General features: G+C 45.4%; 1 protein-coding gene across 1 annotated transcript in view; it reads right to left on the minus strand.

Moving 5' to 3' along the window:
- Window positions 1-201: 201 nt before the first annotated feature.
- The window catches only part of LOC126236003 (serpin B6-like), a 156,629-nt gene continuing 129,131 nt past the window's right edge, over window positions 202-27,699 (minus strand). Inside the window, exons 7-8 of the mRNA XM_049945012.1 lie at window positions 26,028-26,169; window positions 202-346 (exon numbers count right to left, since the gene is read on the minus strand). Coding sequence (XP_049800969.1) covers window positions 210-346; window positions 26,028-26,169 — 279 coding nt within the window. The 3' untranslated portion in view covers window positions 202-209. The remainder of the gene's footprint in view (window positions 347-26,027; window positions 26,170-27,699) is intronic.

Genomic DNA, 27,699 nt, shown 5'->3' on the forward strand with positions numbered 1-27,699 from the left:
TTATATACATAGTTTATTTTGTCGTTTACCGTCTTGCAGTTCATCAGTATCCGCTGCTGAATTAATTCAGTAATGTCATTAGTGGCCGAAAAGAGGGATAGCAATGTAGCCAAGTGTATTTTATTACTTTTACAATGTTCAAAAATTTCTTGCCACAAACGTATCACGACAGATGTCCAGAATTACGACAGACAATGTTGCTTTGCAATTTAAGTAGTGGGGGCACAGACCCGTCCAGCAAAGAGCACAGTTCTTGCCTCTTCATCTAGAATGAAGAACGTGAATGGGTGGTCAGCCTTGAACACGGTCGGCGCATTCCAGGCGGAGTAGGTGACGATCGTAACAGCTGAAAAAAACAAAATGTCATTCACACCGTTCCCTCTTTCTTATCTCATATGACTAAGATACATAACTTAAGTTTTGAAAAGGTGAATAATGGCAATTTTCCCGTTTATTCTCAGACTTCAAGGCAAACAGCTTAAGGTTTTGGCTATTGTGTTAAGGACATAGTCATTTATCTTCTTTCGTTCTTTCTAAATACTTTGTAGCTGTGCACAGAAATAGCAGTTTCACTTCGCTTTGCCAAGTAATGCATTAAGGGTCCGCTCGACTATGCAGGGTGAGAATTATTTAAACCGGCTAACTCTGGGAGGTTGCAGGAGGAACTAAAATCATTTTTCTCTAATGTTGTAATTACCAGTGAGCATATTTTAATCCAGTAGAGGGCGTATTCCCTATGAGCACTAGTGCAATTGCGCATAACATGGGGACGAATCAGACGAATGTAAGAGACATCCTTCATCATTAACTGTTAATCCACTTCACTTACAGCGTGTACACAACTTTTAACCAGATGATTATCCACTCAGAGTACAGTTTTCGCATTGGTACCTGGAACAGTGTCAGATGCCTTCTACATTTCAGTCCTCTCTGCTGTTGACAGGTGAAGCAACGTCCGGGCATGATGGGGTCTTCAACATCCACAGTTCGCTTGTTTTGAGTGACGTTAATCCATACGCCACATTTTCTCGCATTCATCAATTGTTGTTCTTCGTGAATGTGTGGGAAGATGTTGTTGATGACTGTTTAACTGAGCCATATCTCCTAAAGCCACCAAATGATAGGCATTATTACAATTTCGTCTTCAGAGCACTGCCAAAGTTGCTGGATGAATTTTTTCACATGATATACTGAGAACTATGGATGAAGGACAACAGGCAGATTCCATATTTCTGTATTTCCGGAGAGAATCTGACACAGTGCTCCATTTCAGGCTGTTAACGAAGGTACGAGCATATGGACTAATTTCACAGCTTTGCGAGTGGCTCGAAGACTTCTTAAGTAACAGGACCCAGTACATTGTCCTCGACGGCGAGTGTTCATCAGAGACAAAGGTATCGTCAGGAGTGTCCCAGGGAAGTGTGATAGAACCGTTGTTGTTCCCTATACACATGAATGATCTGGCCGGCAGACAGAGTAGGCAGCAATCTGCGGTTGTTTGCTGATGATACTGTGGTGTACGGTAAGGTGTCGACGTCGAGTGACTGTAGGAAGATACAAGACTACTTAAACAAAATTTCCAGTTGGTGTGATAAGTGGCAGCTATCTCTAAAAGTGGAACACTGTACGTCAATGCGGATAAGTAGCAAGAACAAACCTGTGATGTTACTAGTGAGCTGCTTGGCACAAGAAGTCGTTTAAATACCTGGCCGTAACGTTGCAAAGCGATGTGAAATGGAACGAGCACATGAGACCTGTGGCGGGGAAGGGGAATGGTCGACTCCGGTTTATTGGGGGAATTTTAGGAAAGAGTACTTCACCCATACGAGACCGCATATAAGACGCTGGTGCGACCTACTCTTGAGTACTGCTCGAGTATTTGGCGTACGTACCAGGTCGGACTGAAGGAGGACATCGAAGCAATTCAGAGGCGGGCTGCTAGATTTGTTACCGGTAGTTTCGAATAACACGTTAAGTGTTACTGAGATGCTTCAGAAACTGAAATGGGAATCCCTAGAGCAAAGGAGACGTTCTTTTCGAGAAACACTATTGAGAAAATTTAGAGGGGCGGCATTTGAAGCTGACTGCCGAAAAATTCTACCGCAACCAGCATACACTGCGTGTAAGGACCACGAAGATAAGATAAAAGAAATTGGGGCATACACAGTCGTTTTTCCCTCACTCATATTTGCGAGTGAAACAGGAAGGGAAATTACTAGTAGTGGTACAGGGCACCCTCGTCCACGCATCGTACGGTGACTTGAGGAGTATCTGTGTAGTTGGAGACGCAGATGACGTGCCACTCGCCACAAGACAGCGCGTGTTTTTCCAGCACGACGCGCCGCCGCCATATTTCAGTTCAAAATGGTTCAAATGGCTCTGAGCACTATGGGACTCAACTGCTGAGGTCATTAGTCCCCTAGAACTTAGAACTAGTTAAACCTAACTAACCTAAGGACATCACACACATCCATGCCCGAGGCAGGATTCGAACCTGCGACCGTAGCGGTCTCGCGGTTCCAGACGGCAGCGCCAGAACCGCGCGGCCACTTCGGCCGGCCATATTTCAGTCACCCTGTGCGTCGATTCTTGAACCGACAGTTTCAGGAAAAGTAGATTGGCAGTGGTGATTGTGTACCATGTCTTATTCGATTCCCTGATTTGACCCCACTGGACTTTTTTGTGGGACGAGAGATGTTGAAAGTCTACCCCTTGTTTGTTAAGCTGATTAATTTTCATGTAAGAAGTATCTCCCTTTAATATAAGCGGACGCAGTGCTCCATGGTTCCCACTTCTACCGCTATGTGTCTAATTCTTTCAATTAGGCCCGGTATAAATTGAGATATGGATAATCAAACCCGCTAGAAAAGATAGTATTTTAATTTAAAAATGAAACAACGGATAACGCAACATCGGTGAATGGCCATGGAACAATATGTGCACATTAGGGACGGTAAGACTTTCTTTTTCTGATACTGTGAATTCAGTTAGTCGCATGAAGTGCATAATGCATACAATGGATATGACTGGATTGAAATTTCATAGAATATAGTCATTATTTCAGTGATATGGATGAAGGATACTAAATAACGCTAAGAGAGAATTTCACTTATCGTTCTGATTTATTTCGATAATATTTAAGAAAACTATTACTCTCTGTGATAAAACATTTAAGGAAACTATTACACTCTGTGACAAAACATTTAAGGAAACTATTACTCCTTGTGACAAAACGTACATGAAATCTATTATATTTAAGAAAACTACCACTCTCAGTGACAAAACGTACATGAAGCACTCACTATCTCTTGCATCTTATCATACGGGAAACATAGACAACACTTCGTCGCCAGTTACATCTACTAATGATTAAAATGGGTAAAAATGAATGTTACTGAATGGTGGCCTCTTAACACCATTTAGTTATTGTCACACCTATTTGACGCGCGGAGTAGGGAAGGATATTACCTTTCACTCTCTCAAACATTACTTGTGTTACTACACATGCAGTACCATGCGGATAAGTTCATGTTGAAACCGCGTATTAGGCAACCGCAATGCAACGTGAGCAAACCAGCCCAGGCTTCATGACTCCACATTATTCATACTATGATTAACGAATGGCAAATCCAGTGACCACCGTTATGAATGAGGGCAACACGTGGCCAAGTTCGACAACAAAGAAACGAGTAAAATAAACCGTTGAATCATGAAAAATTTATATTGCTTCTATCCAGAACGAAACTATGCAACAAATGAAACATTAATGAACCTATCCGCTGTTGACCTAAGAACAAGAACCGTTGGTTCATGCCCTCAATCACCTCGCGCCCAAGTCCTCTAGTTGAAACACATTAATCTGAAAAATTTCTACAAATAAAATATCGTTGAACGTTTCCCGGTATTAATTCACACCCGAACATGCTTCATAATCAATGTTACCCCAAAAAACCTACATTATGAATAACTTTTCTCACCATCAATGACGAGCGCCGCACCCCTGCGTCCGTCTCGTTCAATCGGCGGCCCCTGAGTGTCCTAACATGGCGCGTTCCAGGACCAACCGCCAACCGTTCAAAAAAACTGGTGGTGGGGGTAGGACCTCAGTGATAACCAACCTCACAAACTCTGCCCTGTTCATCCCCACTATCTTTGGAATCACGAACACTGCCGAATCTGCTCACGTTGTTATGTTGGTGCTAACTGCCCTACAGCTACCATCTTTGACTAACCCAGATTATTATATATGCCATGCATAATTACGTTTATCCATCCACATACATCTTGGGATCAAAGGATGAGAGAGGTATGACACCAACAGAAGAAAAAATATACTCGGAAGAATTCATGAATCCAGAGGTTAATAAGCTAGACGAAACATTGAAAGGACGCTCCCGGAGTAAAATGAATTATCACACATGTAGAAATTAATCAGTCAGTTAAATGAAGCGTAAACCTGCTACGTTTCAATGTGCAACCTTGTTTACAAAACCCCTGTTGAATCAGAAGAGGGTCTGGCTGCCTGGATAGCATCAGCAGTAGTAGGAATTAAGGACACTCATGCATTCTTTGCTCGTGTTAAACAGAACGTGACCCACTGGTGTAACCTCTGTTTACAAGACAACGGAGGCATTTTTGAGCATCTACAGTAATTGAAGTAATTGGGTTATGTTAATGTTGTTGACTCTTGGTAACAAAGAATTAAAATTTGTTTCTGTTACGTCTACCCGTGTCAAGTATTGTGTCCCTATGCGCTTCGTCAAATATGTGGAGTCTAGGAATCCTACGTACTCGGTTCGCTAGACAAACAATTCAAACAAGTCGTATTAATGAGTTTTATTACAAATTGAACTGAGACAATACTTAACTTTGTAATGACACCGATGTGTCGCAAGCAAAGGGCGACATACAAAATAAGCAATGTCCTCAGTATAGAGAATTCAAAGTCTGTTACTTTGATAGTACAAGCGAAGTAACAAGAGTTGATGCTTGTATACAAGCTGCTAATCTTGAAGCTACTGTTCAACTGGGGCGTCGCCAGTCGGTCGCGGAGCTTATGTCCTACTGTCGTGTTGTCCTGGAGAGGGGTCCGTCAGCGTGCGATTGGCTGACGTCTTCTCATAGCACTTCACTAACAAATTACAATCATTTCAAGGGTTAAACACCACACAGGGAGACGGCTGCAAATTTTTTCCGACTCCAACACACCATCACGTTGCTGCTTGCGGGGACAGCCCAGGCTGGAATAACCAGCAATCAACGAAAAGCTGCCACAACGGTTGAGCTTTCATGACAGGTTCTCTGATTACGCAGGTGCGGTGGGCGACGAACTTAACAGTTGTCGCAGCTAGTGCCACACAACTCCGACCGCGCGTGCACGCCGCCAGCGGCCCCGACCTGGTCACTCGCCGCAGAGACTTCCTCGCTGCTCCGTCGCAACCGACCGACTGGCTACTCCAGTACGCAGGCAGCATTCGTCTGCTCAGCGGAAATCACAGAAGCTACACACAGTTCCACGTAAACACTTGCATTAAGAACTCCGACAATCCTAAAACCAATAACTGTAGAACAACAAGGAGAAATGACAAGTCACACACACAGAATTTCCGTAAGCGGTCAGCGACCAAATATACGTCGTCCGATGAGACGACCGATCGAACGACCTACCAAGGTCGTCCCTATTCTAGTTATGAGTGTCGCCAACGGTCGGGCGAGTCTTGGCTGTCCGGAGCTCACTGCAGCTCCAACGCGAATCAACTCGATGTCCGTTCGGAACTCGGAGACACGGCGACCAGGGCACACTGGCTCGGACCCACCCATGCAGAGGTAACTCTTGCCCATCGGCGAAGACGTCTCTGCACGAGGAAGGAACCGATCAACGTCCGGCAAGATGACCAACTGACGAGGCCCAGAAACGGTCAAGACACCAAATACATTTCGCCGAATGAGACGACCAACCGGCGGTCGTTCCCGCTCCAGTCTCCTTCCGTCGGACAGTTCATGTGTGTGGCCAGCGCTCGGCAAGTACTGGCCGTCCGCGCCTCACTGGCGCTCCGTCCCCGACTGAACTCCCGACAGACGACGACCCGGAAATACTCGCGGTCGCTCCAGAGATGGTACGACAGTGCCGTTATCGATAAGCGCTGCTGCTGCCACTCACGGGCAAGCAATCCAGCAACCTAGTGACGCCAGTAAATCGAATTAAAAGAAAAACGAGGCTACAGAACCACAAAAACAAGATTACTAGCAATAAACGGCATAACCGCGAGCCGCGCACGGCTCATGTACATTAATTTCAAATGGAGAAGTTGGTGATGCATTCAATGTACTGCTGTGGTTTTCTTCTTGAACTGTTTATCCCTATACTTTAAACTATACTTAAGAAATAATTATTTGCTACCTACGATCATCATTTACAGCCCTTCAATTCAGGTCAAATGTGATATTATCCTGGTTTGAGACTGGTTTTCCTGTCTCCTGTTTCACTACGTTCCATCTATCTTTAAGTCTGTTGTTGGAATTACTTTTTTAATAACTTCGCTTAGCAATTTTGAGTAGTTTTTGTAGTGTGCGTCTACGTCAGGATCTCTACTTGTTCGTGTCAATACATACACTGAAGCGCCAAAGAAAGTGGTATAGGCATGCGTATTCAAATAGAGAGATACGTAAACAGGCAGAATACGGAACTGCGGTCGACAACGTCTATATAAGACAATGAGTGTGTGGCACAGTTGTTAGATCGGTTACTGCTGCTACAATGGCAAGTTATCAAGATTTCAGCGAGTTTTACTGTGGTGTTAGAGTCGGTGCATGAGTGATGGAACACAGTATTTCCCAGGTAGTGGTGAAGTGGGGATTTTCCTATACGACCATTTCAAGAGTGTATCGTGAATATCAGGAATTCGGTAAAACATCAAATCTCCGTCATCGCTGCGGCCGGGAAAAGATCCTACAAGAACTGGACCAACAACCACTGAAGAGAATCGTTCAACCTGACAGAAGTACAACCCTTGCGCAAATTGCTACAGATTTCAATGCTGGGCCATCAAGTGTCAGCGTGAGAACCATTCAACGAAACGTCATTCATATGGACTTTCGGAGCCAAAGGCCCAATCGTGTACCCTTGACGACTGCACGACACAAAGCCATACTCCTCGCATGGGACCATCAACATCGACATTGGACTGTTGATGACTGTATACATGTTGCCAGGTCGGACGAGTCTCTTTCGCCTGCCTCGAGCTGACTGGGTGTTTGTGTTGTCCTCATCATTTCATCATCATTCATGAAAGTGGCGAGTTTGGACTCAGCAAAGGTTGGGAATTTGTATGGGCGCTGGTAACTGCGCAGTTGAGCACCCCACAAACCAAACATCATCATCGGACGAGTCTCGTTTCATATTGTATCGAGCTGAGGACGTATACGAGTATGGAGACAACCTCATGAATTCATGGACCCTGCATGTCAGCAGAGGTCTGCTCAAGCTGGTGGAGGCTCTGTAATGGTTTGGGACTAGTGCAGCTGGAGTGATATGAGACCCCTGATATGTCTAGATACAACTCTGACGGGTGATACGTGCGTAGGCATCCTGTCTGTTCACCTGCTTCCATTCGTATCCATTGTGCATTCCGATGGACTTGAGTAACTGTAGCTGCACGAAGCGACACCGCACACGTCCAGAATTGCTACAGAGTGCCTCCAGAAATACCCTCCTGAGCGTAAACCCTACCGCTGGTCACCAAACTCCCCATACATCAGAAATCTCTTGACGATTTACTTCAAATATTTACGTGATACTCTAAGAAAGATCTGACTGGACCTATACTATATATTTTTAATGTATGTATTATATAATTAAGAAATATTTAATGCGGAAACATTGTTAACATAAATCGTGAAAATTTTTGTGTTTCAAATTTTTACACGATACTCTAATAAAATTTGGGGAGACATAGGCTACATATTTTTAACATATACCATATACACTGAAGAGCCAAAGAAACTGGTTCACCTGCCTAATATCGTGTAGGGCCCAGCGAGCACGCAGAAGTGCCGCAGCGCGACGTCGCATGGACTCGACTAATGTCTGAAGTAGTGCTACAGAGAACTGACTAATTGACTCCATGTATCATGCACAGCTGTCCATAAATCCGTAAGAGTCCGAGGGGCTGGAGATCTCTTCTGAACAGCACATTGCAGGGCATCCCAGATATGCTCAATAATGTTCGTGTCTGGGGAGTTTGGTGGGGAACGGAAGTATTTAAACTCAGAACAGTGTTCCTGGAGCTACTCTGTAGCAATTCTGGACGTGTTTGGAATTGCGCAAGTCCGTCGGAATCCACAATGGACATGAATGGATGGATGTGATCAGACAGGATGCTTAGTACCTGTCACCTCTGAGTCGTATCCAGACGTATTAGAGGTCGCATATTACTCCAACCGCCCACGCCACACACCATTACAGAGCCCCCACCAGCTTGAACAGTCCCCTGCTGACATGCAGGGTCCATGGATTCATGAGGTTTTCTCCATATCCGTACACGTCCACACGCTCGATACAGTTTGAAACGAGACTCGTCCGACCAGACAACGTGTTTCCAGTCATAAACAGTCCAATGTTGGTGCTGATTGACACCGGCGAGGCGTAAAGCTATGTGTCGTGCAGTCATCAAGGGTAGACGAGTGGCCCTCCGGCTCTGAAAGCCCATATCGCTGATGTTTCGTTGAATTTGAGACTTGTCCCAGCGTTGAAGTCTGCAGCAATTGGCGGAAGGATTGCACTTCTGTCACGTTGAACCATTCTCTTCAGTCGTCGTTGGTTCCATTCTTGCAGCATCTTTTTGCGGCCGCAGTGATGTCGGAGATTTGACGTTTTACCAGATTCCTGGTATTCACTGAACACTCGTGAAATGGTCGTACGGAAAAACCCCACTTCATCGCTACCTCGGATATGCCGTGTTCCATCGCTCGTGCGCCGACTATAACACCGTGTTCAAACTCACTTAAATCTTGATAAAGTGCCATTGTAGCAGCAATAACTGATCTAACAACTGCGCCAGACACTTGCTGTCTTATATAGCCGTTGCTGACCGCAGTGCCGTATTCTGCCCGTTTACATATCTCTGTATTTTGAATATGCATGCTTACACCAGTTTCTTTGGCGCTTCAGTGTGTAACTATACACGTAAAATATGAAATGGGAAAATATTGTTAAAAAAAGACTAGAAAAAATCTTGGTCAATAGAAAAGCATTACGCTGTGTTGGCTGGTCCTTTTCATTCAGGTTGTATATGGATTCAGTTTTAGAAAACGAAACTTATGCAGATCGTGCAAACAAATGTTTTTGTTGGACGTGGATCAACTTAGATGGGGATATCGGATATGGAATATGAAGGGACGGCAGTTCTCGTCTGCAACGGCCATTGATGGCGTCCGGTGTTGCTGTCCACAGCAGAGCACTTGATGGCAGACAGCGACGCCATCAGCAGTCTGCACAGTCCAGTACGGTGATACTAACACGCAGCGTCAGCACATTAGGATAAACGGAACGTAGGGGTTCAACATTATTTACGGTTCACCCCTTCCCGTGTTCGACAGTACGATCGCAGCTGTACAGAAAACTCTTGTATCTTTCTCTAGCCATACAGTCACTTTGCTTGATGTGAAAGCAGGTTGCGGTAAAATTATTAATAAAGGGAGCATATCTAATCCCTTCACCACTTCACTTTGCCAATCGTCATTTGTATTATCCCAATTCAATTTTCGTCGGTATTTAATTGTGCAATAAGTAATTTAGCGTCAGGCCTTTTTCATTTTTTGTGCATACAGATTTTTGTAATATATTGAGAGGCATGCAAATCTTGATTTTATTTAAAGTAGTTAGTGAACTGTCGTTATCAGTGTTTGTGAGTAAAAGAATTGTGGATACCCCTACCTAAGGATAGAAGCTGAAGTAATGCATTAAAATTTATGCCAACGCTAGGACTTGAACGCAGGTCGGTTGCTTACTAGGCAGATGCGGTAACCAATACAACACTATCGGAATATGGCTTCTGCAGTTGTACGGACTAAACTCGTCCAACACCCTCCTCAACAGAAACTTCAGTTCACGCCTTCAGCCCTTTTGTTAAATTGTCACTATTGCCGAGGGTCTCTGATATTGCAGTAGGATTCTGGCTTCGTAGATAATGGGGAAATCCTGCCTGTACCTTAGGCGTAGGTGATCTATTGATCTGATGGGATTATATTTTTCTGGAGAGATACGAGTCAGAACTTCATCTTCGATAAGGACAGAAGCTGAAGTAATGAATTAAAATTTGTGCCAAGGCTGGGACTTGAACTGGGATCTGCTGCCTAACAAGCACGAGACGTGGGTTCAGGTCCCAGCCTTGACACAAATTTTAATTCATTACTTCAGCTTCTGTCCTTATCGAAGATGAAGTTCAGACTCGTATGTCTCCAGGAAAATATGATTCCACAAAAGTTAAGTTTCACTGCTAGGGTCTAAATCGTCTAAAGCGTTAATGCAATGCGTAGTGCTTATTTAATCCATCACTGATTCTTAAGCGTGGATGTGTTTCACAGTTAATTATGACACAGATTGCTTTACTCATGTGGTTTCGTTTTCTTTCTTGCAGTAGGTTTTAACTACGACAGCGTAAAGTGAATTGGTGGGTCGGTTGGTAGCATTAGTATACATCTCCCAGGCGCTGCATCTGTGAAGATAGTAACTTCAGCGATTATTTCGCACAGTTTCAAACTTGCGAATGCGTAACATTACGAATTTCCGGACGATTCAGATATTTTAGCAGTATTCTGGCCATAATCGGATAAATTACGTCCACAACTAATATTAAAGTTCTCTGTTACAGCCGAATGCAAAGGAGAAAACGAAATAGCACAGTGTTTTGGTTGTTTGGTTTGGGAAAGGCGACCAAAAGCAAGGTCAGCGGTCCCATCAGAATACGGAAGGATGGGGAAGGAGATCGGCCATGCCCTTTCGAAGGAACCACCCAGGCATTTGCCTGAAGCGATTTAGGAAAATCACGGAAAACCTAAATCAGGATGGCCGGCTCTGGTTTGAACTGTCATCCTCCCAGTTGAGAGTCCAACGTTCTAACAATTGTGCCACCTCGCTCTGTCACAGTGTTGTGTATGCAATTTTTGTTTGAAATTATGTAAAAATAATTTGTCTAATGGTACAAATGTCCTCCTGTCACAATTAAAAACGACTGCTAGAAAGAAAACGAGACCACACATTTTCACAGCACAGCGTAACATTTTCTTCGTTGCAATCGTTTTAACATAAAACCTGTATACTATTAATTTAAAAAATAAGTAGCCCGTGTCCATGCTAATAAGAGTATTGCGTAAACATTGGAAATAATTCGGGCAAGAGCGTTCAGAGATATTCGTTCATATCCAATATGACCTATTAAGTTTTCGAGTTACATACCGTCAAATCAAGTAAAGTCGCAACGAGTAGTTCAAAGTTACGTCCTGACACGTTTCCTAGGGATACCCCAGATTAGCCGTGTATTCAGTTCCCGTACATAGACTATGTGATCAAAAGTATCCGGACATATGCCTGAAAATACATAAAAGTTCGTGGCGCCCTCCATCGGTAAAGCTGGAATTCAGTAGGGTGTTGGCCCACCCTTAGCCTTGATGACAGCTTCCACTCTCGCAGCCAAACGTTCAATCAGGTGCTGGAAAGTTTCTTGGGGAATGGCAGTCCATTCTTCACGGAATGCTGCGCTGACGAGTTGTTTCGAGGTCGGTCGGGGAGACCTGGCATGAAGTCGGCGTACCAAAAAAGACCAAGGGTGTTCTATAGGATTCAGGTCAGGATTCTGTGCAGGCCAGCCCATTATAGGGATGTTATTGTCGTGCAATCACTCGGCTACAGGCCGTGCATTACGAACAGGTGCTCGATCGTGTTGAAAGATGCAATCACCAACCCCGAATTGCTTTTCGACAGTTGGAAGCAAGAAGGTGCTTAAAACATCAATGCAGGTTTGTGCTGTGATAGTGCCACGCAAAACAAGGGGTGCAAGCCCCTCCATGAAAAACACGACTACACCATAACATCACCGCCTCCGAATTTTACTGTTGGCACTACACACGCTGTCAGATGACGTTCACAGAGCATACCCACACCCTGCTATCGGATCGCCACATTGTGTAGCGTAAATCGTCACTTCAAACAACGTTTTTCCACTGTTCAGTCGTCCAATGTTTACGCTCCTTACACCAAGCGAGCCGGCCGGTGTGGCCGTGCGGTCTAGGCGCTTCAGTCTGGAACCGCGCGACCGCTCCGGTCGCAGGTTCGAATCCTGCCTCGGGCATGGATGTGTGTGATGTCCTTAGGTTAGTTAGGTTTAAGTAGTTCTAAGTTCTAGGGGACTGATGACCACAGATGTTAAGTCCCATAGTGCTCAGAGCCATTTTTTTACACCAAGCGAGGCGTCGTTTGGCATTTACTGGCATGATGTGTGGCTTATGAGCAGCCGCTCGACCATGAAATCAAAGTTTTCTCACCTCCCGCCTAAGTGTCATAGTACTTGCAGTGGATCCGGATGCAGTTTGGAATTCCTGTGTGATGGTCTGGATAGCTGTCTGCCTATTACACATTACGACACTCTTCACTGTAGGCGGTTTCTGTCAGTCAACAGACGAGGTCAGCCTATACGATTTTATGCTGCGTGTGTCCTTTCACGTTTCCACTTCAGTATCACATGGGAAACAGTGGATCTAGGGATGTTTAGGAGTGTGGAAATCTCGCGTACAGACGTATGACGCAATTGATACCCTGTCACCTGACCACATTCGAAGTCTGTAAGTTGCGCGGGGCGCCCCATTCTGCTCTCACCATGTCTAATGACTACTGAGATCGCTGATATGGAGTGTCTGGCAGTAGGAGGCAACACAATGCACCTGATATAAAAAACGTATGTTTTTGGGGGTGTCCGGATACTTTTGATCACATAGTGTACTTATCAATTACGAAGCACTGCCAGTTTCGCTAGTGTCCATACAAAACTTCAGATCTCGAAAACATTGTTTGCGAAATTAGCAATGCAATTCCACAAATATTCGGTTTTGACCCCGATTTGAAGATTCAGCGTCCTTGGAATCTTTGAAGTACATCAGACTCAGATTGCGGTCTCTGCAAGGTTGTATGTGCCACAAAGTGTCATTTCACTACAACAGCAATGTTCGCCATGGGTCAGTACGCAGTCTATCAAGACTAATTACTCTACAACAGTACAGGTATCTGGCTTTAAATCAACAATGATGTTTCGCAAAGTGTATGCTCCGCATCTACTGTACAGCTTACAGCTGTTCCAGGGAACTGTAATTCCCTACGAAATGTGTATCGTATACTCAGTCTTAGCTTCCTAAAAATACATCTTAGAAGTTGCCCCATTTTTATTCTCTCCGCTTTTTTTTCTAATGTCTTCTTTCTTCCTTTTTCTAAGTTTCGACTGTATTGTAGTTACTGAAGTGAGGTAGGCATTCTAATACACTCCTGGAAATGGAAAAAAGAACACATTGACACCGGTGTGTCAGACCCACCATACTTGCTCCGGACACTGCGAGAGGGCTGTACAAGCAATGATCACACGCACGGCACAGCGGACACACCAGGAACCGCGGTGTTGGCCGTCGAATGGCGCTAGCTGCGCAGCATTTGTGCACCGCCGCCGTCAGTGTCAGCCAGTTTGCCGTGGCATACGGAGCTCCATCGCAGTCTTTAACACTGGTAGCATGCCGCGACAGCGTGGACGTGAACCGTATGTGCAGTTGACGGACTTTGAGCGAGGGCGTATAGTGGGCATGTGGGAGGCCGGGTGGACGTACCGCCGAATTGCTCAACACGTGGGGCGTGAGGTCTACACAGTACATCGATGTTGTCGCCAGTGGTCGGCGGAAGGTGCACGTGCCCGTCGACCTGGGACCGGACTGCAGCGACGCACGGATGCACGCCAAGACCGTAGGATCCTACGCAGTGCCGTAGGGGACCGCACCGCCACTTCCCAGCAAATTAGGGACACTGTTGCTCCTGGGGTATCGGCGAGGACCATTCGCAACCGTCTCCATGAAGATGGGCTACGGTCCCGCACACCGTTAGGCCGTCTTCCGCTCACGCCCCAACATCGTGCAGCCCGCCTCCAGTGGTGTCGCGACAGGCGTGAATGGAGGGACGAATGGAGACGTGTCGTCTTCAGCGATGAGAGTCGCTTCTGCCTTGGTGCCAATGATGGTCGTATGCGTGTTTGGCGCCGTGCAGGTGAGCGCCACAATCAGGACTGCATACGACCGAGGCACACAGGGCCAACACCCGGCATCATGGTGTGGGGAGCGATCTCCTACACTGGCCGTACACCACTGGTGATCGTCGAGGGGACACTGAATAGTGCACGGTACATCCAAACCGTCATCGAACCCATCGTTCTACCATTCCTAGACCGGCAAGGGAACTTGCTGTTCCAACAGGACAATGCACGTCCGCATGTATCCCGTGCCACCCAACGTGCTCTAGAAGGTGTAAGTCAACTACCCTGACCAGCAAGATCTCCGGATCTGTCCCCCATTGAGCATGTTTGGGACTGGATGAAGCGTCGTCTCACGCGGTCTGCACGTCCAGCACGAACGCTGGTCCAACTGAGGCGCCAGGTGGAAATGGCATGGCAAGCCGTTCCACAGGACTACATCCAGCATCTCTACGATCGTCTCCATGGGAGAATAGCAGCCTGCATTGCTGCGAAAGGTGGATATACACTGTACTAGTGCCGACATTGTGCATGCTCTGTTGCCTGTGTCTATGTGCCTGTGGTTCTGTCAGTGTGATCATGTGATGTATCTGACCCCAGGAATGTGTCAATAAAGTTTCCCCTTCCTGGGACAATGAATTCACAGTGTTCTTATTTCAATTTCCAGGAGTGTATGTCTTAAGTAAGACAGTTATTGCAACATAGACAACTTACTCATTCTAAGACACCTTAATTGTCACGTAAAATTACAAATGTCTACATTGTGCCTTTACTGTAAGGTGTCTGGACTGTTTTAAGACAGGGTGAAGAGCAAAGTAAGGAAGGGGGCAAATAAATATTTCACAACACGTTAAATGAGGGCGCAGACCTCATTTAATTGGGCTGTATGTACTAGATGTTTAAAATTAAGTAAAAACACCTCACACGACTTTGATACAATGAGGTTTGCTGCCCTTAAATAGCTTTACCCTATGCTTAAGAAATGTATATGGTCGCGAGCAGATTGATGGATTTATCCTGATGTCCTCCCTAAACATGGAACGTTGGTAATGACTTACAGCTATAAAGAAACCTACATATTTTATCCGGAGCTATTCTTAAAGTACGCCGTTAAAGTTGGTACGGTTATTCCCAATTTTTTCTGTTATGGTGTACTGTTATGGCAATTTATGATTTGCATTTGCTAGAATAACGGTGATACAATACCTTGTTTCGACGTTTTGTAGTGATTTTGTAAATATTTCTGAGACAGGCTTGCAGTACTGATAGCTGAAACGACGAACTTCTGCAACATGTCATGTCCTTTTCTTCTTCAGAGCCAAAGAAGTCTGTAATCATATTTTCCAGTCGACTGCACTTACTTCGCACATTACTTGTTAGTCAGACGAACTCTTCAGGACGAAAATAACAATTTACGGCACAGATGATGCTTGCATAATAAAAATAACTCATAATACATCACAATTTTGATTTCTGAAGGCACCTAAATTGTGGAAGTCGACTGTAGGCACTTAACAAATCTAGTCTAAAATTATAGACCATTCAGCAGCGAAGTTCATTTAGTGAAAGCATTTTTCATACTATGACTTATTCATCTCTTACAGACTAGTAATATACAACAATATAATGTGGTTTCCTGGTACGGAACCTTATTTTCCAATTTATTAACGATAGATCACAGGCAATGTTTGTTTTTCATTTGCTCTGGAGCCTTCGATTTTTTCCCACTTGTGCATTTAAGGTGGTACAGAGTATAGCCGACCCGCAAACATTAAGACTCTTTCTTGGAGATCTACTACGAAGAATGCAAAAGGATGGTCAGCTCTGAAAATGACCGGTGGTGGGTTTGCTGCAGGCAGTGTACCCAAAGTCACGACAGCTGCAAAAATAATTACAATAGTTAGATTCATTTGTTTTGTTCTACAGTTCAGTTATACTTATGTACGAAAGCAAAGAGGTCTTCACTGCAAATTTAATCGAGGCCGTAGCCTCACAGACAAACAAAAACAAAAGCGAAGTCAAAATTAGCCTAAGGAGAGCCATGTGTGGAGCATTAAACGAATTCGATGTAAAAGTCTGTCTAAAGACGACATTAAATCCTAAGAAGTTTTTCTTTTGCGTAAAATCAGTAAATGGATCGAAGCCATCTGTGCAGACCCTCTGTGACCATAATAGGACTGAAACGGACGACGACAAAGAAAGGACGAAGTACTAAACGTCATTTTCCAAAGCTATTTCATACTAGCGATGCATTACCTCCTTTAAATAGTCTCACGGGTGACAAAATAAGTGTCCACTGGGCAGAAAAACAACAGGATTCGCTCTACACAGGAACGGCCACTGGACTTGACGGGATACCAACTCCGTTCTACATAGAGCATGTGAAAGAATTGTCCTCTTCTAACAGCAGTATACCGTAGCTGTCTGGAAGAGCGAAGTGTTCCTGATGATTGGAAAAAGAAAAAAAAACCAGAAGTTACTCCCCTTTTCAAGAAAAGTGGTCGAACAGAGGTACAGAACTATACATCTATATCTCCGACATCGGTCAGTTGTAGAGTCTTGGAACATGCTTCATGTTCACGTATGTCATTTCTGGAGGTCGAAAGTTCCTCTGTAGGAACCAACATACGTTCCGAAAACAATGATGTGTGAACTGCAGCTCACTCTGTTCGTTCACGAGACGCAGAAGGCAGTAGATATAGGCGCCCAGGTAGGTGCCGTGTTCCTTGACTTCCGGAAGGTATTCCATACGTTCCGCACTGTCACGCAATGAACTAAATACGAGCGTACGGAATAGCACAAGAACTGTGCGACTAGGCTGAAGAGTTTCTGGCAAACAGAACACAATATGGAGGCAAGTCTTCATAGGTAAAAGTGATTTTGAGTATGAGCCAGAGGAGTTCTATGAGATCATTACTTTTCAAAATATATGTACAAGACATAGTAGACAACATCGAAAGTTCTATGAGGCTTTTCAAGGATGATGCAGTTGAACACAAAGTCGCGACGCCGGAAAATTGCACTGAAATACGGGAAGACCTGCAAAGTATCGACGCCTGGTGCAGGAAGTGGTAATTGACTCTCAGCGTAAAGAAATGTCACGTATTGCGAATACATAGAGAGACCCTTTATTGTACGATTACACGATTGCAAAATTATCGCTGGAAGCAGTTACTTCTGTAATATACTAGGAGTATGGGTACGGAGCGATCTGAAGTTGAACTAAAATCTCGTAACAGATAGATACATATGTTTTGTGGCGTTATTAACAGAATGTTGACTTGAGTGACTACACTAGGATTTTTTCCAGTTTTATTACTAGATAATACGCACTTTTATCACTAGGTTTTATATGCTGACATAATTTTTCGAAAAATAAGGTTCATGAATTTCCAAGCATTTTTTGTGTGAAAAAATAGTGCTGCATTAAGCGATATGACCAACATTCCGGTTTTATTACATGATCAGACCTATTTTATGATCGGATTTTATACGTTGACGCTGCCAAGTTCTATTATTCTTTCGTCATAACAGGTCTGTATTATGAGTATCACAAGCTTTTTGTTGGCAACTTATGGGGGAAAATGTACTGGCACCACTTCTGAGTATCCTGAGCATCTTTGACAGCTGCGATCGACCTCAGTCGTTATCGTAATACACTCCAGGAAATTGAAATAAGAACACCGTGAATTCATTGTCCCAGGAAGGGGAAACTTTATTGACACATTCCTGGGGTCAGATACATCACATGATCACACTGACAGAACCACAGGCACATAGACACAGGCAACAGAGCATGCACAATGTCGGCACTAGTACAGTGTATATCCACCTTTCGCAGCAATGCAGGCTGCTATTCTCCCATGGAGACGATCGTAGAGATGCTGGATGTAGTCCTGTGGAGCGGCTTGCCATGCCATTTCCACCTGGCGCCTCAGTTGGACCAGCGTTCGTGCTGGACGTGCAGACCGCGTGAGACGACGCTTCATCCAGTCCCAAACATGCTCAATGGGGGACAGATCCGGAGATCTTGCTGGTCAGGGTAGTTGACTTACACCTTCTAGAGCACGTTGGGTGGCACGGGATACATGCGGACGTGCATTGTCCTGTTGGAACAGCAAGTTCCCTTGCCGGTCTAGGAATAGTAGAACGATGGGTTCGATGACGGTTTGGATGTACCGTGCACTATTCAGTGCCCCTCGACGATCACCAGTGGTGTACGGCCAGTGTAGGAGATCGCTCCCCACATCATGATGCCGGGTGTTGGCCCTGTGTGCCTCGGTCGTATGCAGTCCTGATTGTGGCGCTCACCTGCACGGCGCCAAACACGCATACGACCATCATTGGCACCAAGGCAGAAGCGATTCTCATCGCTGAAGACGACACGTCTCCATTCGTCCCTCCATTCACGCCTGTCGCGACACCACTGGAGGCGGGCTGCACGCTGTTGGGGCGTGAGCGGAAGACGGCCTAACGGTGTGCGGGACCGTAGCCCAGCTTCATGGAGACGGTTGCGAATGGTCCTCGCCGATACCCCAGGAGCAACAGTGTCCCTAATTTGCTGGGAAGTGGCGGTGCGGTCCCCTACGGCACTGCGTAGGATCCTACGGTCTTGGCGTGCATCCGTGCGTCGCTGCAGTCCGGTCCCAGGTCGACGGGCACGTGCACCTTCCGCCGACCACTGGCGACAACATCGATGTACTGTGTAGACCTCACGCCCCACGTGTTGAGCAATTCGGCGGTACGTCCACCCGGCCTCCCGCATGCCCACTATACGCCCTCGCTCAAAGTCCGTCAACTGCACATACGGTTCACGTCCACGCTGTCGCGGCATGCTACCAGTGTTAAAGACTGCGATGGAGCTCCGTATGCCACGGCAAACTGGCTGACACTGACGGCGGCGGTGCACAAATGCTGCGCAGCTAGCGCCATTCGACGGCCAACACCGCGGTTCCTGGTGTGTCCGCTGTGCCGTGCGTGTGATCATTGCTTGTACAGCCCTCTCGCAGTGTCCGGAGCAAGTATGGTGGGTCTGACACACCAGTGTCAATGTGTTCTTTTTTCCATTTCCAGGAGTGTATGTCTTTGATACTTACTCACGCCATCTTTCTATGATGTCCTCATGGCAACGGCGTCCGTAGATGGCAAGTTCAGGCCAGAAGAGTGCCCCAATGTTCTACTAAATTTCTTATTATTCAGAACACAGTGTAACTACTGCATAATTATCATAGATGATAATTATTTTACATTAATCCATTTGTTTGTTCTATACACATATTCTCTAGATTAAATAACCCATGCTATAGATATTTTATACTAGTTAAGTACATTATTTCCTCCAGATGGAACAACAAGAAATAAAAGAAAAAATATTTAAATAATATTATTACATTACTCACGATTTTTAATATTTTGTTCTGTCCTACAGGCAGTGCTTATAATTACTAACTTCAGATAAACTGTATCTTAAAATAAGTAATTATGTAAATCGTTCATCAGCTGACGTTGACGTCGTACAGTACAAACACGCCCTCACCAGATCTATATAACGCAATGCTGCCTAGCCAACAGCAGTAACTCCACCCTGGATGTCATCCTCGCTTCCCCCAACCTCCTTGGTCGCATCCCCGCAGACGTCCCCCATCCCATTAGCAGTGACCACCTACTTGTCCTTCTCACCATCTCCTCTGCCCATGGCCGCCCTCGTGCCACCCGCCACGCTGCCCCTCCGAAGTCCGCCCACGACTACCACCGTACCGACTGGGATGCCTACCGCGATTCCGTTGCCTCACATGTCGAAAGCCACTCCCACCATCCCTCTAACGTCACCCATGCCTCTTCTTTCCTCCAGAAGACCATCACTGACGCTGTGGAGGCCCACGTTCCTACCAAACTCATCCACCCTCACCGCCCTACACTTCCTCCACAGACCGTCCTCCCTCTCCATGAATCCCACAAGCTCTACCGCTCCTTCCTCCGCACCCGTGACCGGGATACACTCCTCCACCAGCGGCAATTACTACGACACATCTGCTACCTCCTCACAGTAACTACGGGACTGGCGCCAGACACATACATGCCTCAACCCCACCCTCACTGTCAACTCCTCCAAGTACTGGTCAGCCTTCCAACACCTTACTGGTAGCCATCCCGCCCCGCATTACCCACTTCTCCACGACAACCGCTCCTTCCCTGACAACCTCAGAAAGGCTAACCATTTTGCTTCCCACCGCTCTGAGGTCTTCTACATTCCTGACTATCCCCATTTTGATCCCCACCATCCTCAAACACACTGACATATCTGTCCCACCACTCTCCCCCAGTTTCCAGTACTTGGATCAGTTACCCCCTTCACATGTAAGCACTCCCATTACTGCACATGACATCAAACTCGTCCTCCGCTTCAAACACAACACCGCTCCTGGTCACGACAATGTCACCTACTGCCACCTCAAAGAATCCTCCCCCCCGTCCATCCTGCCTGCCCTTGCTACTCTGTACGACGTCCTCCTCTCCACCGGCTTTTACCCTGACCTATGGAAGAATTCCCGTGTTGTGCTGTTCCCTAAACCCAACAAACTCCACTCTGATACCTCTTCCTATCGTCCGATCTGCCTCACCTCTGTGTTCAGGTCTTAGAGTCCATCCTCTCCCACTGTATTCATTACTACCTTAACCAGCACGACCTTCTTCCCCTTACCAAGAGTGACTTCTGGCCCTCCTTCTCAGCCGACGACCAGCTCCTTAATCTTACCAATCTCCTGTCCCTCCAACTTAGCCCGCATCTCGTGGTCGTGCGGTAGCGTTCTCGCTTCCCACGCACGGGTTCCCGGGTTCGATTCCCGGCGGGGTCAGGGATTTTCTCTGCCTCGTGATGGCTGGGTGTTGTGTGCTGTCCTTAGGTTAGTTAGGTTTAAGTAGTTCTAAGTTCTAGGGGACTGATGACCATAGCTGTTAAGTCCCATAGTGCTCAGAGCCATTTGAACCCTCCAACTTAACTCCTGTCGCTCTGCTATCTTTGGTTTCCTCGACCTCGAGAACACCTACAACTGTATCTGGCATCCCAGGCTTCTCTTCAAACTCCAGACCTATGCTCTCCCCATCAATTTCCTCCATCGTGTTGCTTCTTTCTTCTCCCATCATCCCTCCTCTGTCACTATCCACAATATCAACTCCTGTACTTCCTATTCCACCATCGGTGTGCCCTAAGGCTCCACCCTTTCCCCTCTCCTCTGTCTCCTGTATACTGCTGATATACCCAAACCTCACCCACCTGATCATTTCCTCCAATTTGCTGATGACACCACCTTCCTCGCGGTCCCAACGTACCCTTCAAAGCCATCTCAACCAGTTCACTGCCTGGTGCAACCAGTGGCTCCTTCGTGTCAACCCTTCCAAGACCCAGGCAATCATCACAGGTTGTACAACCCGCTCCTTCCAGCACCACGATTTTTACCTCACCATTTATGATCATCCTATCCACCTCACTTCTACCCTAAAATACCTTGGCCTCTTCCTCAACTGTCACCTGACCTGGACTCCTCATGATCCCAGCCCACAATAGACTCCGCCTCCTGAAACTCCTGTCTGACGCCATGGGGACTGCATCCTTCCACCATTCTTCACACCTACAAATCCTTGACCTGTCCTGTCCTTTGTTAGGCCAGCGTCACTTGGATTTCTGTCCCTCCAAAATTCTATAAAGCCCTCCAAATCCTAGAACGCCATGCACTCCACATTGCCTTCTGTATCCACCTTCCATCCCCCTCTTGCACCTTCTATGACTTCATCCCCTTCCACTATCTTCTTTTCCTCGAACACATCTGCACCCTGTACTTTGTCCATTGACTCGATGTCCCCACCTCCTGGTGTTCCCACTCCTCTCCACCCCCACCCCATTGCCGCATCTTTACCGTTGTGTCCCGCCCTCTCTCAACTCCACACCCTCCAACGCAACTTCCAGCACCTACCCCTCCCGGATGATGAGCTTCGTCCTGATATCTACTGCTCCTACCAAATCTAATCCCACCTTCTTCCTTCTCCTCCTCCTCCTCCTCAGGGCTCCCTCTCCCTTCTTCCCTTCCCCTGATCAGTTTTCCTCTCTCCTGCATCTCCCCCTTTCCCATGACCACCTTCTGTGTCTCTGCACTTCCTGACTTGCCTTGCCTCATCTCCTGCCCTACCCATCTCCTGCCTTTTGCTGCATCCCCTCTTTTTCTTCTCCGACCCCATCCGCCCCCCCCCCTCCACTGTACCTTCCTCTCCCATTTTTTACCCTCCTCTCAGGCCCCCTGTCCCTCGGCAGGTCCGTACCAGGGGTTTTTCTTCTTCGTGTGTGTACCATCGCTTACAGTGGCTTTTTATGTGTCTCTCGCTCTGTGTTTTTATACTATGGCCGACTTAACTTGTGACTCCAATGCATTTTAAGTGCCCCAGAATCGCCTACAGTTTTATGTCGAGTTTTTTAACTGCCCCCAATGACTGCTCTTGTGTTAGTGTGTATTTTATCTTCCATGGTCTCTGTTTACTGTGTTTTTATATCCTCCTTTTTACCACCCCTTTTTCTGTATAAGCTCTCATTTTTATTTTTTGTAATGCCACTCGGCTGAAGAGCGGCGGGTTGTGCCACTGCCAGCCTTCCCCTGTCCATGTGGGGCAGGGGCATGAAATTACATTAAAGGAAAAAAAGCCAACAGCAGCAGTTTCAGCGAATGAGGTCTACTGACTGTTCTAGACATCGTCAGTTTCAGCTGATGGGTAACAGCTCTTCAGTTTTAATTACATAACTTACTTTAAGTCATCGACTTCTTCATGTAACTAGCACGAGTTCTATCTTTCACAGCGCTTTTCTGAATGACATAAGACCAGGCCGAAACCCGTCATCTTAATAAAATAACCGTCACGATCTAGACTGTTTTTTCGCTGATTTTTGGTGCATACCACCTCCTCCAAATCTATGGAAAGCGAAGAGCTTGCAGTAGAAAAGATGAGTTTCACGCCAGCGAAGATGAACAAGTGCTCAAAACACTTAAGGAATGCATTTTAGGGCCCATGTTTACTAGACATTTTTTCTCGTTTTGGTCCATACTGCCTCCTCTGAAAGTTGCCTACTCCACATTTTTAGGAACAACAGGATGAGTATATGTATTCCACTGCCAATTACCGAAACGATTTTTGATTATAGCCTTCGACTTGGTCGTTCCGGAACCAGGGTCCCTTACATCCAGTCGATACTCGTTTACCCTTCACCATCATCCATGAATGTTTGTAACATAATCGTGGAATCACCCTATATAGCGTAAATAGTTGTACGTATGTATTTTTTGATAAATATGTGAAACAAATTTATTGTTTTAACGGATGCATGCGATAATAATAATGGACATAAAATAGTCCTACCTTACTAACTGTTGATTACAGTATGTCTCGATATTTTTCACCACGTAAAGCGCCTCTTTCTAGAAATTAGGACTGTTGTTACTTATCTATGAAAAGTAACTTTTCCTCGTTTGAAGTATTTTGATTTACATCCGTAACAAAAACAATTATTTCCAGTGCCGTTACTACTTAATAATTGTCTACAATTTGGGCAAATACGCTTGGCATTATAATCCGGTCTTAGAGCGCAACGTACGCAAACATAAGCCGTGTACAATCCCACTTTGACGTTGGTGACATCCGCAGTTCACTATGCTCACTCCACATACAGGGCGACTATAATTATAGTTAAACCACTGTAGAAATAGATCATAGGTCAGAATGGCTTCAAATTGCAACGGAATGTTATCGGAGAAGGGCAGAAGAAATATAGTTACAAAATGTAGCAATAGATGGCACTGTAAGCATCATAATTTAATAGTGGTCGACTGCAAATGACAAATGAATCGTACAACAATGCATAAGGTGTACGTCTGACATTAAGCAAACTGTACTACTCAGTTTGCATAGATGTACAAGTGTGTTACTGTTAGTTACGTAAGCTCATCCACCACGGCAAGGTCATATCACTTAGGATGGGAAAAATCGGTTTTTAATTGTCCTGAGGCCAAAAACTGCATAAAAATCATCAATAAAATCGGTTTTTAATTGTCCTGAGGACAAAAACCGCATAAAAAACACACTCGCATCGGTTTTTAGCTGTCCTGAGGCCAAAAACCGCATAAAAAGCATCAGTCAAAATCAAATCGGATTACTAATTTGTGTGACTGGCGCAAAACATGTTCAATATGCTGTCCACCGTTTTCTGCAACAATTTGAAATAGAGAAGCAGCATGTTCCACAACTGATCGAAGTGTCACGTACAGAATGTGTTGCGCAATGCGAGCCTCCAATACAGCTACGTTTTCAATCGGAACACTGAACACAACTTCCAGATAGCCCCACAGCTAGAGGTCACACGGATTAAGATCAGGTGACCGGGACAGCCAGGCTGTAGTGAAATGGGGGCTGATAATTGTAGCATTTCCGAAATGGCGCTTCAGCAGCTGCTTAACTGGATTTGCAGCAGGTGTGCCATCTTGCATAAAAATGATCCCATCCACAGTTCCACGCTGTTGGAGAGCTGGAATGACGTGGTTGTGCAAAAGACACTCATAGCGCTTACGAATGAATGTCAGATAATAGGACCTGAAGCATCTGTCTCTTCAAAAAAATATGGCCCTATGACAAATGATGCCGTAAACCCGCACCACACAGTGACCTTTTCAGGATGAAGTGGTACTGGTTGATTTGCGTGTGGATTTTCCGTTGCACGTCTTCGACCATTCTGTGTATTGACATATCCTATCAGATGGAAGTGAGCTTCGTCTTTCCACAAAATCTTCCACGTCCAATCATTGTCCACTGTCATGCAAGCAAGAAATTCTAAAGCAAAGGTCTCTTGCTGGCACGTCAACAGGAAGCAACTCATGCGCATTGGTAATTTTAGCAGGGAAGGATGTTCTGTAGGATTTTACTCCCCGTGCTCACGGGTATGTCTAATGTTCGGGCAATTCTCCGTGGACTACACCCCAATCAATTCGTTTCCTCCCTCTACCATGTTGCACGACAAAAGAACCCGTCTTTTTGAATTTCCGAATCATTTTCTCCAGACCCTTGGTAGTCATCGGACCAACTCCTTTTTTCAAACCCTTCAATGTTCGGAACTTCTGCAGAGCGAGGTGTGCACAGTCATCATTCTTGTAATACAGCTTTACAAGCAGAGCACGATCCTGCATTGAGACAGTCATGGTGAACGTCGCAGACGGGAAAGGAAGAAAAGCAGTGTACCCGGCTTGTTTATACCAACTTATAATGGGTCTTGCGCATGACAGGCGTTTTCATTTACGTATTTTGACACATACAGCGCCATCTATTCATCGATTTTCAGGCAATTTTTTTTCTGACTTACGTTTTCCCCATTCTCCGATTACATTCCATTGCAATTTGACGCCATTCTGACCAGTGGTGTTATTTCTACAGCGTTTTGTAAGTTTAACTTTATTTATAATCACCCTGTATATCTCTCTTTTATGTTTCGAATCGTGACGCATGAGGGTCAAAGCGGCAGAAAGCCACGGTTTCCTAACATCTTCTGATGTGCCCGCTAGAGTCATCTGTGGCAGTCTGAAGAGTTAGGCTCTTCAATTGACGCGATTGGGCTAAGTCATACTAGTGCATGGTGTCCCTTTGTAATCAGAAATGAGAGCTGCAAGCAAAATACATTCCGCGATGTGTTCGCCCCTGTTGGTAGGCTAAGCGCAATGCACTCACCTGTTGCCGCTGCGGCCACCGTCCCCTCCTCGCTGACTTCAATGAACGCTTTGTGCAGCACTTGATTCACCACCAGATGCTCCTTATCACTGATGCCACTGAAGTTGGCCTTGTTCACATCGAACATGGACCTCATCCCGAGCTGAAACACGCAGTGAGATAATTAAGATTGCGTACCATTCCACCGTGAAAATTACGGCGTTATTATTTGAAAGCTACAGGGACACAAATCTAGTAACAGCTCCATATAAACTCTGTGCCAAAATTAGTACAAGGCTCCTGAACACAATTAGCGAGTCGCGTGTAGTATAACAGCAGCACGATTTTGAGGAAAGGACGTTCTTGTAGCCACTGGGTGCTTATTAAAACAAATAATTATTCATTGACTCACAAAAGCATTTGTTTAACGCGGAGGCACAAGCTGTGGGAAATAATGCAGCAGAAGTAGTAAAGAAATTATGTAAGCAAACTGCCACCTGTGCTGACAAGATGCCCGGATGCGAGATAATGGTGCCCCCCCCCCCCCCCCCCACACACACACACAATCAATGAACTATTTGTAACTGACGCAACTATAATTGTCTGTCAAAGACACACAATACATGTTTTAAGTGGCAGCACAGTTTTAAGTATGATTTTATTTGCGGGCAACAAGTTCCAGAGACATCCTTCAACACATCTAAAATAATGACACTTAAGGGGATACATCCAGTCCCTTCAGAAATGCAATTCACAAATATAATCGAGCAGATACAAAAATTTAACTATTTGGGATGTCTGGAGATCTGAGAAGTAAATTAAATAAATCCCATCTGAAATGAGGTGCTATAAACAGAAAGTTCTCCAATAGAACAAGAAAGAACATACAAATGAAATTTTAGCAAGTGATGCCGCCGCTTACTATATTATTTGACGGAGAGAATTGGAATATGAGTATGAAAGTGAAGAGACCTATTGAAACACACTAAATGAAATCCCTGAGAAGAATGGCTGGGTATACAGTTAAAGCAAAAATAAAAAATGTTAGGAAGAAATTAAAGATATTAAATATAATTGGCGAATAAAATTAAACATTAATAAAAAAACAAGAACTCCAAAGTAAGTGGGACTAGCACCTCTTGCGAATGGAAGATAAATGCTATTCTGTAAAAATTGACTGGTCGCGAAATAAAGAAACGCGAGGACAATCATGGAGTTCCAGTTTGCACGGAACGGGCTATTCGGTCCACCATGAGGATGACCGTAATTATTTATTGGCGCCCTTTAATACACTGTCTGACAAAAAAAGCGAAGCCGTAGAAGACATGGCCGAATGTTGATGTAACTTCGTTCATGTGCTCACCATCGACGTGTATCGTGTATGTGAATCATCATAGTTGTAATTTCATCTACATCATACTCCGTAAGCCACCTGCCGGTGTGTAGCGGATGGCGGAGAGTACTTCTGGTGCCACTACGTCGTCCCCCTTCCCAGTTCCACTCGCGAATGGCGTATGGGAAGAATGAATGTCGGCAAGCCTCTGTATTGGGTCCAATTTCTCGAATTTTCTCGTCTGTGGGAAGAAGTATCATGTAGTCCTAATCTTCCTGGAATGCGCTCCCTCGCATTTTCAACAGTAAACGTCTCCGTGATGCACAACACCTCTCTTATGTGATAGGTGGAATCGCCACC

Source organism: Schistocerca nitens, chromosome 2 (genome assembly GCF_023898315.1).
Source record: "Schistocerca nitens isolate TAMUIC-IGC-003100 chromosome 2, iqSchNite1.1, whole genome shotgun sequence".
Taxonomy (NCBI): Eukaryota; Metazoa; Arthropoda; class Insecta; order Orthoptera; family Acrididae; genus Schistocerca; species Schistocerca nitens.